Source organism: Nansenia antarctica (assembly GCF_963989245.1).
Source record: "Nansenia antarctica genome assembly, chromosome: 11".
In the NCBI taxonomy this organism is placed as follows: Eukaryota; Metazoa; Chordata; class Actinopteri; order Argentiniformes; family Microstomatidae; genus Nansenia; species Nansenia antarctica.
The window spans coordinates 4,314,277-4,329,895 of record NC_137681.1 but is presented as its reverse complement, the minus strand read 5'-3'; the positions used below and the strand labels follow the sequence as shown (position 1 = coordinate 4,329,895).

Below are 15,619 nucleotides of genomic sequence, written 5' to 3'. Positions count from 1 at the left end.
TTACTGCACGACAGCTTGACTTCAGCTTTGTCGTGCTGGGTGGGTAAAAATACGTGTAAATGCTCGGACAGGTCTCTGGAGTCAGAACAAGGGGGTTCGGACGCCGCATCAGCGGTGGTAGGACAAAAACTAGCCTGTGTCTGTTGGGACTTGACAACAGTTCCGTGTGGTACTGCTTTTTTGCCAAAAACGGTTCACAGCTTCCTGACACTTTTTGCCACCCCAAAAGCTAGCTGATGCTGGCGACTTTATAGCTTATACAACGATATCCATGTCATCAAAGTTTGTTGTTAAAACATTGTACAAAAAAAAAATCTACTTAGCTCAAGTTAGCATCGCAGGCAAACGCATAGGTAGTTGGCAAGCAAATGGCTACGGCGAAATCCATAGGCAGGGATGGCTTTTGTTGTCTGTGGAAAATCCGTACGTCGGTAACTTTCCACAGACGTGTGATGCAGCAAGAAAGCCGGGTTGCTCAAGTCTTTTTTTCCTTTTCTTAAGTCTATGGAAAAACCAACAAATAAATCTACTGCCAAACAGTTTCTTTTTTCCCTCTTCTATTGCATTTTTAGCAACTGTCATCCAAATGAAGTCAAAATAGTTCCGTAAAAAGCGTTAAAGCTCACAACTGAAGCGCTGTCCCCTTGCTTTCTCCTTCGGTTGTGCTACAGGGCAACCATAAATGGATGTTTGCAAAAAATTGTAGGTCCTTCAGGCAGTCTTGTTCCAAACATGGTCACTTAAGTAACAACAATCTGAGGCTGTCCTTAGCACAGAGGTCAGTCATCTCCTCAGGGTTAGCTGCCCCCCGCCCCCCCCCCCCCCCCAACCCAGGACATAGCTGTAGGCCCCAGTGGACATGGAGGGCGGTGGAGGAGGTCTGAGCAGGGTCAGTGATGCTATGAACTGGGGAGGGAGGAGAGGAGGAGAGGAGGAGAGGCTAGGTAGATATTTGGGCTGTTGCTTTCAGAGATGCTGTGGCTTGGAGGTGCAGAATAGAGAGAGAGAGAGAGAGAGAGAGAGAGAGAGAGAGAGAGAGAGAGAGAGAGAGAGAGAGAGAGAGAGAGAGAGTGAAGAGATGGAGGAGACGACACTCAGATGTGGGAAAATGGAGAGATGGAGAGAAGGAGAGAGCATTTCCGCGGAGGAGGTGGAGAATGAAAAGGTGGCCTGTCAGAATCCAGGACGTCGTGGGGTCCCAACCCTCTGAGAACAGAGGTTTGTTTGCGGTTGGCACCCGATTACAAACAGAAGAATGAGCCCGTACGTCCAGAGGACCTGGGAGAGGCCCGGAGGCCCGGAGGCCCGGAGCCCGGCCGGGGGTTCAGACACAGGTGCCTTGGTGCGCCGGGGGGAGGGCCTTGCGGTTCTTTAAGCCCTGGCTCTTCTCTTTGTAGTCCATTGGTTTCTGCTGGGAGGTGTCGATCAGGGCACTGGCAATGGCGATACCTGCAGAGAGAGAGAGAGAGAGAGAGAGAGAGAGAGAGAGAGAGATGAGACAGGGAGAGAGAGAGAGAGAGAGAGAGAGAGAGAGAGAGAGAGAGGGAGAGAGAGAGAGAGAGAGAGAGAGAGAGAGAGAGAGAGAGAGAGAGAGAGAGAGAGAGAGAGAGAGAGAGAGAGAGATGAGACAGGGAAGCTGAGAAACTCTCTGGCAAACTGAGCAAACAGAAGAAATCAGATGGACATTTCGGCTCAACTTTAAGCTCCCCTCTTTTATCTCGACCACAGCCAATTCAAAATAAGATTTCAATTTAGCCTAGACAGTAGTCCATTACTTTCCTCAAATAAACCTAACGCAGAACACTTGACTCTGGAATGGTGAAATATTGTATCTCAAAATTGAAATAGGTTCTTGCATTATTGGTTTTGGAGGAAAGAATCAGTCCTTATGAATCCGTCCTTATGAATCAGCTAGACACACAAAAAAAGACACAAGCTGATTCATAAGGACAAACAATAACTAGGTGTCATGGCATGACACATATTCAAGTATAGTATCTATTACAGCAGAGGTCTGCCGAGTACTTCTTCTACACGATCATCATCCAATCATTTTGAGAGGAGATATTATCCGTAATCGGAGAAAGGTTCCTTTCGATCTCAAAATAATGGCCAGTTTAGCTGTCTGTGAAGGAGTGGGAGATGTGTGCGACGTGCCTGCTGATTGGATGATTGGTTCAGGGCAGCGTAGGCTACAGGGCAACTTGCCCTCTTCCCAATTTCCTTGTTGAAAAGGCAGACAGGACAATGTGCAGTGGTTTGTGTTTCGCAGCTAAAAGTGCATCACACATTCTGAAACTGTAGGAACATCGCAGAAGAAGAAATAAAGAAATACAAGCTTTTGATCTTTTCACTCTGTGTGTCAGTAAATATAATATACTTTGCATTTGTAATCAACAGTTTACTGATTCAGTCTGTCATCATCATCATCATCATCATCATCATCATCATGCCCATCTCATGGTTAGCTTTGTATGTTCTTGTCTTGGTTGTTTTTGTCTACCAACGAGGACCACGTTGGAAACAAGTGTTTCAGTACACTTTTACCTGCTATCCTCTGGGATGTACTGTCTGTACTTTTTACCCTAATAACTCAATCAATCAATCAATCAATCAATCAGCTGAGTATCAATCAATTACGGGAATCAGGTCCTAGTAAACGGAAAAGACCGACCCATAGTCTCCTCCCTGATCTCATCGTGCGGGACAACGTCAAGGTCTGCATGATACCTCTAGTATCTATGCAAATGTAACAATTGTTGCTTCTGGCAGGTAACTGTCAAACAAGTGAAAGGCGAAACAGTGCACCCCCCCTGAAGTCTGGGAAGTTTGGGAAAGACACTTCCACAACAGACTTCTTAGAATTCAGACCGAACTCCACCTTGGACACTTCTAAGGTGAGCAAGACGTCTGATACTGATGTTGAGTGTCGGAAGAGACCCTCCCTCCGAACGAGGGGAAACATACGTGGTAAGACTTTATTTGACAGTCCACAGTTTAACCTGCCATTTATTTATCTTCTGACAGGACAGTGAAACGACAGGGTGACCGCCAAAGCCATTCAACAGGTAGGCTACTCCAGGTCTCGAGTACCCCTTTGTTTGATTCAGAAGTTCCTCTTGAGTACTAGCTCTCCACACCCCCCCCCCCCCCCCCCCCGCCCCTCCCTCCTGTGCACTCGACAATAAACGACAGCCGATCGACCGGCGGCCCTCGAAGCCACTGAGCCGTGCCAACACGCTGTTGACGATGGCAGAGGCATAAACCACGGCTATGCAGTAAATACACACACGCACGCACGCACACACACACATACACACACACACACGCACGCACGCACGCACGCACGCACGCACGCACGCACGCACGCACACACACACACACACACACACACAAATCACGGCTACGCAACCCCCCCAAAAAAACATTTTTCAAAGAATCCTCTTGCAAATCATCCGTTGCAGGAGGACTGGAGACAGAAGGGAAAAAACAACAACAACAACAACAACAACCACAACGAGCGGCCCTTGTGTTGTCGCCGGTCCAGGCCCTGCTCCTAGCCTCCGCTAGTGAAGCAATACAATTATCTGAGATTCCAGTTCATTATAGATGAGACGGGTCGGCCAAAAGGAATGGGATTGGATTGAGTGTGTCAGGACAGGGGGGGACAGGGGGGGGACAGGGGGGGTCAGGATTTACGCCCCCAGAAAACGGGAGGGGTAGTTTGCCCTCTCAGGAGTTATGACCGCATAGAAGCGTGTGTGTGTGTGTGTGGGGGGGGTGAGTGTGTGTGTGTGTGAGTGTGTGCGTGTGAGTGTGTGCGTGTGTGTGTGTACGTGAGTGTGCGTGTGTGTGTGTAAGTGTGTAAGTGTGTGTGTGCGTGCGTGCTGGTGTGTATGTCTGTGTGTGTGTGTGTGCGTGAGTGTGTGTGTGTTTGGTGTGCGTGCGTGAGAGTGTGTGTGCATGAGTGTGTGTGTGTGTGTGTGTGTGTGTTGTATTCTCCTTACCCTTCTGAACAGGAAATAGGTTGGGAATGATACACTGACAGTATCGTGGTTCTGCCCTCTTACTTCCGATCTGCTGTGGAACGTTCTGGAGACGTGTGTGTGTGACTTTGGTACTTCAAGGTTATCGGTGTGACTGATAATGGATTTTGTATGCAACAACCGGTCTGAATAATCTGATATTTTAAAGTTGAACTGAAATGGAAATCGCCAAATGACGCTCGTAGTAATACCCTTTTGCTCATTTTTCATTGTTTCTTGACTTTCAAAGGTTTCATATCTAAATTGTCCTCGGAAATAACGACACTCGTTACTGTTAATCAGATGTGAACGCCTCGAAGTGGACCGCCTCCTTTTAGATCTGAGAGAGTTGTAGTCGTGTGACATCTGAGTTCACCAAGTACAACAGTTGCATGTCCCCTTTCCTAACACCAGGGGAGCCATACCTCCTAAATTTCGTTGTTTGGTACCTGTACTGTAGCAATGACAATAAAGTCCATTCATTCATTCATTCATGTCTGACAGCTAGCCCAGCTAATAGCTAGCAAACGTTAGCATAAACTTAACATCCCTGTTGCTATGTCGGCAGATTTTAACCTAGAGTTTTCATATTCAGAGGAATAACAGCCTATGTCAGCTATGCTATGCTTCAGTAAGTAGAGTAAATGACATGTAAACAGGATATTGTTAAACAGGCCAGACCCCAAAATGTCACATATCGGTGCCACTCAAAGTGGCAAAACATGCTTATAATTTTTTAATGCATACATGATACATGTCTGTATGATGTCAGATGTCATATGATATTTTGGTATGATAACAATTCTGAGTGGCAGTTGAGTCAGCTCATGAAGTTAACCACCCCCTGAGGTAAACTGCATTTTAGATGCTGGTGCCTGTCCTGGTTTAGATTAATGGTAAAGACATTTTTCTATATTTTATAATATAATGCTTGGTGTCATTTTAAAGGGGACCTTTTTAGCTTTCATTCAAGACCAGTTGTGAAACTTCCTGTCAAATAGAGAGGTCACTGGAGTTCTTCAAAATGTCAATGACACAGATCTTTCCACAATTTCCGCCTAAACTATATAATTTATTTTAGCCCTGTGGCATCTAGGAGCATCAGAGACACAAAACAGAACGACTGGAATACTCACATCGTGTCACATGACTCTAAGGAACTAGAAAAGGAAATGTAGAATATACCCATACTATTTCACTGTGAAAGGGGTTTGTGAGCCTTAAATTAGAAAGGCATTATTAGGAAATGTATTAAAACTATTAGTCCAAAGCCAGTTAAGTCATTCCCTCAATATACCGGTACTGTTAATGTACATGGTAGGCTACATTACATTACATTACATTACATGTACATTTTAAATTAATCTTAACTAAATGAACATTAGTGAATTAGTGAATAATGCATCTCATTCACTAATCCACTAATGTTCATTTAGTTAAGATTAATTTAAAATCACTGCCCCCCCCCTCCCCCCTTCTCCACTTGCAATGCTAGACACACAGTATTGAGTAATGCATACGCTTATAGGCCTATCTGATATTTTACATTAGGTACTATTCATTTAAATAAATCACGTCATCTATTTTTCATAATAGTTAAATGTGAAAGAAAATAAATGCATATGAGCCACCTGCAGACTGCTGTTGTACAGTGCTCATAAGCCTAGCTCATGGACAGCAGCTCAGCTCAGCTAGTGTCTGCAGAGTCAGGTGAGGTGAAAGACCACCAGACTAACGGGTAAGTGGGTTTACACACACACACACACATATATATATATATATATATATATATATATATATATATATATAGAGAGAGAGAGAGAGAGAGAGAGAGAGAGAGAGCGAGAGAGAGCGAGAGAGAGAGAAAGAGAGAGAGAGACAGAGAGAGATAGAGAGAGAGAGAGAGAGACAGAGAGAGAGAGAGGGAGAGAGAGAGAGAGGGAGGGAGGGAGGGAGGGAGGGAGGGAGGGAGGGAGGGAGGGAGGGAGGGAGGGAGAGAGATTCAATGTCAGTAAACAACCAGCTGTAACATTGATTGGCTAGATGGACTGTCACTCAACCAACACAGACACACGCCTAGTCAGTCCTGCAGCAGTCACCGAAAAACCTATGAATGAATTAAAGCTGATTTAATAAAGTACACTTTGAAAAAGTGAACTTCGTAAATGTCAGTTTGTGCTTCATTGTTGTTACTCTGACATAACAGAAGCATGGAAAACAATCATTTCAGTCCGACAACAGCCAATTACCGCCTGTGCACATTTTTCCAATAACTGCTGGCCGATCCATTGGTGCATCACTAACTAATGATGTATTCAATGCAGAAGAACCATCTAGAACACACATGTGCACACATCCATCTGTTACAATAGATGTCACCAAGGTTCACCACAGACAGCTATGTGACAGGTACCGTCTCTGCTATAAACAGCTTTCAAAAAAAGTCACTCCTTTTTTAAATCATTGATTTGTGCTCCCGTTCAGCAGCTTTCCGTCTACAAAGCTCTCCGCTGAGCAACTCTCGAAACGAAAGAGAATAAAATGAGGCACAGCGTCTTTCAAGTTTTGGGGGGGGTTGGAACTGTTGTCTTGGGGGCAGCCAGTCTGTTTCGTCAAGTCTTGTGATGTGATCGTTCTATCTAAGAATGTCTGCTCTCAGAGAGTTTTCATAACAAAACAGGTGTTTTACGTCGACGATGCCACACCGAAACTGTTGCGACGTTGTAATTATAGTAGTGTCTCTACCGATACTGCCATCTTTGGATTAAAAAAACTGTTTATTTTCAGAGAGTAAAATAGATTTGTGGCTTCCTTCAAAGCTGCCTTAGAAAAGAGGAGGACAACAAGGAGTGTTCAAATGGTAAATGGTAAATGGACTGCACTTATACATCGCCTTTATCCAAAGCGCTTTACAACGGCCTCTCATTCACCCATTCACACACACATTCACACACCAATGGCGGCAAGCTACCATGCAAGGCGCCGGCCCGCTCACTGGGAGCAATTCTGGGGTTCAGTGTCTTGCCCAAGGACACTTCGACATGTGGCCAGCCGGGGCTCGAACCGCCGATCTGCCAACCTTGCGATCATTAGACGACGGCTCTACCTCCTGAGACACAGCCACCCCAGGACAACAAGGAGTGTGTGTACTGTACAGTTCATGTTACTGGAGGCAGGTGGCTATGAGAACGCCTGGTCAGTTACACCATGGTGAACCCTACCACATAACACCAACAGATCAAATCATTAGTCAGTCTTATAAAGTTATTTTATGTGAATATAAATGTATTAAAAGGGTCAGTTCTCTCCAGCTACAGTATGATGTGCGTCAACCCCAAATGAATAGAAAAGATAAACGCAAAATATAATCTGGATATTATAGGGTACGCGTATGGTGTGGTGTGGATATTCTTCTTAACGTTTTATTTTTATATCTGGAGAGCCGTACAAGTGTTCTAAGCAATACAAGTAAGAAAACTACATTTTCACATGAACATTTTTGGCATTTAGCAGACGCCTTATTCCAAAGTGACTTACAATCAATACATTTGACTAAGGAAGTGAATCATCAATTCACCTGTTCTAAACCAGTTCTAAACTATAAGCATCATGGGTAACATGAGGGTTTACATTAAGGTGACATGTGTAAATGGTTTATAATCAATTCAAAAATCACTCATAATCAGTTTATTATTCAATCGTGAACTATTTACGGTTACAAGTCAACAGTTATAAGTCATTATTGTAGACTGATCGATATTCACTTGGTGCTTGCCAAATCAGGAGCCAGTTATTAACGCACTTATAAACGCTGACGTGAAATAATGCAACATTAATCGCAATTATTGCATAGCGGGGTTGCACCGTCGGGAAATTGTATTTGCTAGTTTTTACACACCGGATGTGTGTAATTATGGTTGCTAATGTACCCATACACCTCTATCCTCCAATCACCATGACGACTCATCAGATACGGTGGAAACTGAGACCCTCCGTTTATTGATTCATCTCTGGTACGACCTCCGACCTCATTGGACAACAGCAATAACAGACCGGTCCTCCAAGCCTCTCTGGGTATGCTTTTATAAATCATTTCAAACATATTGAATATGGGTTCATTAACAACAATAATATAGCATGATAATTGTCTAACACTGTAATAATGTCTCTATAGTCTAATGTTGTCTAAATGGTACATGGTATTCAAACCGTTTATAGGGCAGTACTCTTATTTTGAAGAGAAAAATAATAATATAATATACTATAATTAATGTGTGTGTGCGTGTGTGTGTGTGTGTGTGTGTGTGTGTGTGTGTATGTGTGTATGTGTGTCTGTGCATGTGGATCACACACTGCGGTGGGCAATAGTCTCCAGAAATGATTTGAGGAGAGAAGCGAGTCTCTCCAGACTCAGAGGTTGAAGCAGCATACGAGATCAGACCAGAGAGAGAGAGAGATGGAGGCTGACGTGTCTGTCTCAACAAGTGGGACACTGTCTCTGCAGTTCCAGCCTTTTGTTCTTGTCTCAATAACCACGCTTGTCTTAGCATACTGGTGTTTTCTAGTGGAAAAACACAACAGTTGATGTAACCTGACTGAAAGTACAATAAATAACACAACGTACCACGTTCCTTTGAGCCCCGCACCTCATCTGGTCTTTTCTTCCAAACTCTCTTCGACAGGAATATATTCCCTTCTTTCCGAAACTATCGTGAAGGTCTCGCACGGCCGAACAGCACTTAAGCTGATACCGATGAATAGGCTGAAAAAGGGTGGATCGATAAAGAATGCTTTCTATTTTTAAACTGGGGAACGTTACATAACATTTACAACCTGAAGGTTTTTCTTGTTTCATATTTCTTTCTGAAATCAACGCCTGTCAAGGTTCTCAGAAGTTTCTCTTTCAGAAACCTATCCTCGTCGGAGAACCACCCTCAAAACTCAAAGGCTTCGGAGACCGTGCCTTCTCACGAGCTGCACCCCGCCTCTGGAACTCTCTCCCTCAACCAACTCAGAGACTCACCCTCACTCTCCACTTCTAAATCCCACCTCAAAACCTACCTGTTCTCCCAAGCATACAACCTTCCCTACCCCTAACCATCTCTCCTAACCCTGCCTCCCCCCCCCCTCCCCCCTGGACATTGCTGTGTTAATTGTTCCCTGTGCCTGTTCGTTAACTCTGTGTTCTATGTGCTCATGTTATCTGTTGCTTGTGTTTTCTGTTTTCCCCATATTGTCAGTGTCTTTGAGCCCCGGAAAAGCCCTATATAAATACAATGAATTACTGATTATGATTCAGAGCTTATGAAAAGAGCAAATCGAGAGTGGTCCACTCTGGTTTTTCACATGTACCGGGTGAGACACTTGATGACGACGACACTCGGTTGTTGTTTTTAGCTGTAATCTGTGACTCAATTATGGCTGATGACGCTAGCGGGGGGAAGCGGAGCACGGGAGCCCGGAGGAGAGAAGGTTGTCATGTAAGCGCCCCGCCGCCGCTCTCTGTCAGTGTGGAGTGTGCTTTTAGCACCTTCAGGAGTCAGCCGGTGAGCGCTGAGGCCGTGGGAGGCGGAGGGAGGGAGGGAGGGAGGGAGGGAGGAGGGAGGAGGGAGGGAGGGAGGGAGGGAGGGAGGGAGGGAGGAGGGAGGGAGGGAGGGAGGAGGGAGCGTCGGGAACATAAAACGTTGTGAAAACGCTACTTACACAAGCGCGCTCCCCCGCAAAAACACAAAAACACACGCTTCGCAGTTCGCACGCAGACAGAAGTGACACACCTACAGAAGCATAATCTATCCCCCCCTGCACCGCCGTAGAGTTCAAAACACAACAAAGAAGAAAAGACTTGTGTTTTTGAGGCTTGCGACAAGGAGCTTACGACCCCCACCCACCCCCCCCGCCGTGACTGATGGTGAACGTGTGCACTAAAGTACAGCATGCTGACATAGTTTTTTTTTATTTTTTATGTTTGCGTGGGGCACAGTCCAACTCATATTTTTCTTTTTATTGTGATAGAGACAGTAGAGATTATGACAGGAAGGATGGATGAGAGAGAGAGAGAAGGGATGACATGCAGGATATGTCCGCGGCCGGAATCGAACCGGTAACCCTGCGGTTACATGGTCAACGCTTAGTGTGTTACGCCACCTAAGCGCCCCACATGTTGACATTCTGAGGAAAAAAAAGATCTAGCTAGCGATCTAACGTTACAACAATGTTTTAAGGCTGCTTTGTGTACAACAGTCCCGCATTTTGACATATTTCCATGTTGCATTTCCCCCCTTTGATGGCATATGACGCCCGAAATGTAACTTAAGTCCAGCCACGAAGTTGTTGCACTTGTTACCGCTCCTGATGATATGAATTAAATTGATATATACTGTATGTTGCCATATTTGAGAGTGCTGACCGTATTATTGGCTTATTGGTTCAACGATGGGCGACAGCACCCAGGAAAAAGGTAACTTACCAGACTGTCCGGGGGGGGGCAGGCCGGAGGGGCCGGAGGGCAGGCAGAGGAGGACGGTCAGCACGGCCGCCCGGCCCCCCGAACACGGCTCCATGGCGATGGGCTTAGGGGGACCCTGGAAAAGAGAAGAGGGGAGACATTTGTTTTCAAATTCAACCGAGAAGGTCATGCACTTACATTACATGTAATTATTAGTGTGGTGTATTGTTATTATTACAGTTATTATAAACCACTAAGAGTTATACCTCTGTTTAAAAGTAGATGTTAAACCAATAACAGTCATTGTTTTGATGCTCTCTATGGTGATTGGTTGAGACAGTTGGGAACTGGGTGGTTCACGAAAAAGGCAGTTAGTGGTAATGAAATATCTGAAGTGATCATATCTGTATCGTAGCTGAGAAGAACTATTTATTTATCTATATATAACCAGACTATTGAAATTCAAGCAAAGCTGATTTGTTATTGATTATTAAGAACCCGCATCTGAGGATGCAACAATTAGCACACACAACAACATGTAGCTAGACAAATAGAAGGGTGGAAAATATTCGGTCTCTCTCTCTCTCTCTCTCTCTCAGACTTGCATGCATGCGCGCATGCACGCACACACGCACACGCACATGCATGCACACACACACACACACACACACACACACACAGAGGTGTCACTCTCTGACAGGCCGAGTGATAAGACTATGAACTAGTCTCAGTTTGAGTAAACGGCCATAACCGCTTGTCATAAAAACATCATGAGTCATCCGAGATAATGATGCTAAGTGGACCTTTCAAAGGGTCAGGGTGGAGACAGAAATTAGGGAGGAAAGTGTCCGTTAAAAATGGTTTCAGATCCATTACGCTAACTTTGTTTCTCACAGAAAGACAGATGGAGAGAGAGAGAGAAGAGACAGACAGATACAAAGACAAACACACACACACACACACACACACACAAACACACACACACAGACTCACACACAGACACTCTTTCTCTCTCTCTCTCTCTGTCTTTCTATGAGTAACAAAGGGTTTGTGTGTGGATGCATCATTCATGCAACACTTCATTCAATAGAGGGGCGAGTACCCTTGAGTCTGCTCTGTTCAACCCCATGTACTGTGTGTGAAGTAGGGCTTCTACAACCCCATGTACTGTGTGTGAAGTAGGAGTTCTACAACCCCATGTACTGTGTGTGAAGTAGGGGTTCTACAACCCCATGTACTGTGTGTGAAGTAGGGGTTCTCCAACCCCATGTACTGTGTGTGAAGTAGGGGTTCTACAACCCCATGTACTGTGTGTGAAGTAGGAGTTCTACAACCCCATGTACTGTGTGTGAAGTAGGGGTTCTCCAACCCCATGTACTGTGTGTGAAGTAGGGGTTCTACAACCCCATGTACTGTGTGTGAAGTAGAGATTCTCCCAGGTCTGAACTTTGGGCTAATTTCAGTCCCACTAGGCCTTTAACAGCATGCCCCAGTAACTCATGTTTTCCGCCAACGCTTTTAGATATCATAGAGCCGAATATGAACTGAATGAATTGTAGACGTTACTCCCACACGTTACACCATGACGTCAATGGGGAGTTTGGAGGTGCGCAGGTATTTCAAGGAAGGACTCAGGGCCTTAATATCCATATCTGGTGTTGGATCCTAATCCCTTGTTGGATTATTACCACGTTCAGTGAGATGAGCAGGGCACAATTCTTGGAGACAGTCAAAGACAGTAAATCTAAAAATCAATGTGCCTTCATCCTTCCTACAGCGGAAACCCCCCTTAGGCTCCATATCATATCACTAGAACTCTAATCCCCTCGTCAGGAAACTCTCTCTATCATTAATGCTAGGCCTTCGTTAGTTAAACCTGTCAGGATGTTACATAGTTTAACAATGACCGTAGTCCTGACGACCAACGACAGGCCTGAAGCTGCTTTGTGATGTCACAAAGTAATGACGGCCATCTTGTAATAATAATAATAATAATAATAATAATAATAATAATAATAATAATAACTTTTATTTGTATAGTGCTTTTCCTGCAAACGTCGCAGCTCAAAGTGCTTCAATCGTTATATAATCGTAATGTAATTATTTAGTCATTTAAAGGCAATATTTAAAAAGATGGGTTTTTAGTCTTGACTTGAACATATTTGCTGAGGTTGCATCCCTGATGTAAACTGGCAGTGCATTCCACAATTTGGATGTTTGTAGTAGTAGTAGTGTCGGCCATCTTGGTGACATTCCGATGCGTTACGAAATACAAAAGAAGAAGGATTATTGATTCTATTCAAAGTCAGATGAACGTACTTCTCCCTTCTCGTTCCGTTCTCGGCTGAGTGATTTCAGTCATAAGGAGCTAAAGGGAACGAACGGTACACGCGTCTTAAAGACGGGGATGTTTCGCTAAGACTGACTGTCTGAGTGAGTGAAAAACTTGACAGCTAAATTAAATAAACTAAAAAGCGACTCGCTAATAAAAAGGAGACGGACGCACAGACGTTTCACCAGCCCGGCTTTTGAGAAAAACACGGCGGCTGCAGAGCATGAAGATGCATCTCCTGGTACAGTCAACTGAACACGGAACATACCGGAGGACGGTTTGGACGGCTGGCAGAGACGTGAGAGCTCTTCCACGTTTCCCGGTGTTGAGCCGTCAAACACTGATCCAGGTTGCAAAAAACCCCAAACTTTCTCAACAAGCGGTGTTTGCAAACACACACGCACACACACTGACATGCCACGCACACAAGTTTGGCCGTCCTCATCCTCTACTTTAGGGCGGAGAGAGAGAGAGAGAGAGAGAGGCTTTGTGGAAAGCTCAGCTTGGACAATGGGAGGCTCTGACAGTGACGTCCAGCCGGCTCTCCAGACAGGCTGTTATCACAGCAATATCTGTCTCTCTGTGAGGCGAAGAGGCCACTTGGGCAGCACTTAAAAGTTCACAGGCATTGTGTCTTGATAATGGGAGGCTGGACTGTGTGTATGTGCGTGAGGGGTGAGCGGGGGGGGCAGAGGGGAAGTTGGGGTGTCTGGCTTTTCAACTGTCTCCATTTTGTCCTCTCTCTCCAACCTCATTCTCAGGCCCCTAGATAGATACTTCCACTATCTCTAGCATCTCTTGTTCAGCGTTACAATCAGGAGATGTAACCTCTCCCTGGGTTCCTGGTCCCAGAGGGAACGGTTGGAGAATCTGCAAAGAAACTCTCTCGTCTCTGGAGATCTAAATTGCTCAGCGGATCAGATTACCTTTCAAGAGAGACTCAATATGAAAAAACATCTACAGTCAACTACAGATGTGACATCCTTGCCAGCAGCTCTTACCCATGCAGTGTTCCTCAATCAAAAGTAAAGTGCATTCTCATTTTGCTAAGTGGCATAGCTTGCAATTTCTTCCCCCTGCCAACTGCCAATCAAACGCACAGATCCAAATACCATAGTTCACGTCTAAAACATCTCTGTCTGATCGAGACGTCGGCGACGTCAGGGTTTCCGTTGGCATCATCCAAGCTGGTCCTGGAGGTCAGGGTGGGCGTGGCTTAAAGAGCGGTTTGAATTGAATGTCATTTGCACGATATCTGTCGGACGGAACTCTCACTGTCAACTGTCAATCCAGGTCGTTTGAGAGAGGTGTACTTCTCGACGTATCGGCGGCGTATTGAAGTGGGAACAGGGTGTTCCAAGTTTAGTTAAGGAACACGAGGTCACTCGACCTGTTTGTCAAGTTGAAACGCTGTGGAGTCAAAAGTCTCAGTGGGCACTGTGTGAGTGGGTCTCCATTACAGAGTGAGGAGAAAAAATAAGAAACAAGTCAAAGTATTACAATTGATACACATTTGTTTTTATTGAAATAACTCTTTGGGCAGGTAGACGCGACGTCCAAGAACCGCTGCCCCGAGCTCCTTCTACTGCTCTGCCATCTTGGAGGCAGCTGGTACACTTTCACACTCTGTAGCAGAGGGCGACGTGTGCCTCACTACGAGGGTGCACGCTGCATACACACACAGCCCTGGTTACACTACACTACACACCCCTGGTGTATGACTGTACACAGCCCTGGTTAGCACGCCACTAGACTGTAACTACCACTGAGCTGGAACTAACGAACGGAGAGTGAGAGAGAGAACGAGAGAAAGAGGAGGAGAGAATAGAATAACCACGGAGAGAGACGGACAACAAAAAAAGAGGGACAAAGAGGGAGGAGAGGGAGGTCAAGAGTCTACGAGACAGAACGAAGAACGAAGAAAGAGATACGGACAAATAAGATAAATAAAAGGGACAGAGAGAGAAAGAACGAGACAGAGAGACAGTACCGACGAGAGAGGGGGAGAGAAAGAGAGAGATGGTGAAATCGAGAAAGAAAGTGAGTGAGAGACAGAGAGAGAGAGAGAGAGAGAGAGAGAGATGAGGTGGAGAGAAAACACCATCAACACAAACGGCCTCCCCGTCTCCCCCCCCACCCTCCTCCTCCTCCTCCTCCGTTCTAATCACTGTCGTTTAACAGCACACTTTCTCAGCCTCCCATTACTTTTCTCATTTTTGGAGGTGGTACAGAAATTAACGAGCTCACGCACCATTGGGTCTGCACTCAAACTCACTCTACCCCTCGGTGACTGCCGTGCCCTCAGGGCTCTCCATGGTGAGTGTCGCTCCTTCTCTCTGTGACTGCCATGCCCTCAGGGCTTCCAAAGTGCTGCTACCTTCCCCTCGATCTTTCCAAACATAATTTCCGTTCTTCACGTTTCGCTTTCAGTGTACTACTACTACTACTACTAACTGTCCTCCTGTGTCCTGTCCCCTCATCTCTCCTTGGGTCACTTTTGGTTGGCTGTATGGGTGGCTGTGGCGCAGGAGGTAGAGCCGCCGTCTAATGATCGCAAGGTTGGCAGATCGGCGGTTCGAGCCCCGGCTGGCTACATGTCAAAGTGTCCTTGGGCAAGACACTGAACCCCAAATTGCTCCCAGTGAGCGGGCCGGCGCCTTGCATGGTAGCTTGCCGCCATTGGTGTGTGAATGGGTGTGTGAATGGGTGAATGAGAGGCCGTTGTAAAGCGCTTTGGATAAAGGCGCTATATAAGTGCAGTCCATTAGGTCATGTTGTGATTGATTATGTTTAACTTAAAAGATTGACATTCGTCAT

The 15,619-nt window shown here is 45.5% G+C and overlaps 1 protein-coding gene across 1 annotated transcript in view; it reads right to left on the bottom strand.

Annotated features, from left to right (window-relative positions):
* Positions 1–915: 915 nt before the first annotated feature.
* atrnl1b (attractin-like 1b) overlaps positions 916–15,619 on the bottom strand; it is a gene marked incomplete at its 5' end in the record, with an annotated part of 127,090 nt that continues 112,386 nt past the window's right edge. Inside the window, 2 exon segments of the mRNA XM_080541894.1 lie at positions 916–1,449; positions 10,492–10,606. Of these exon segments, the coding sequence (XP_080398020.1) occupies positions 1,325–1,449; positions 10,492–10,606 (240 nt within the window). The 3' untranslated portion in view covers positions 916–1,324.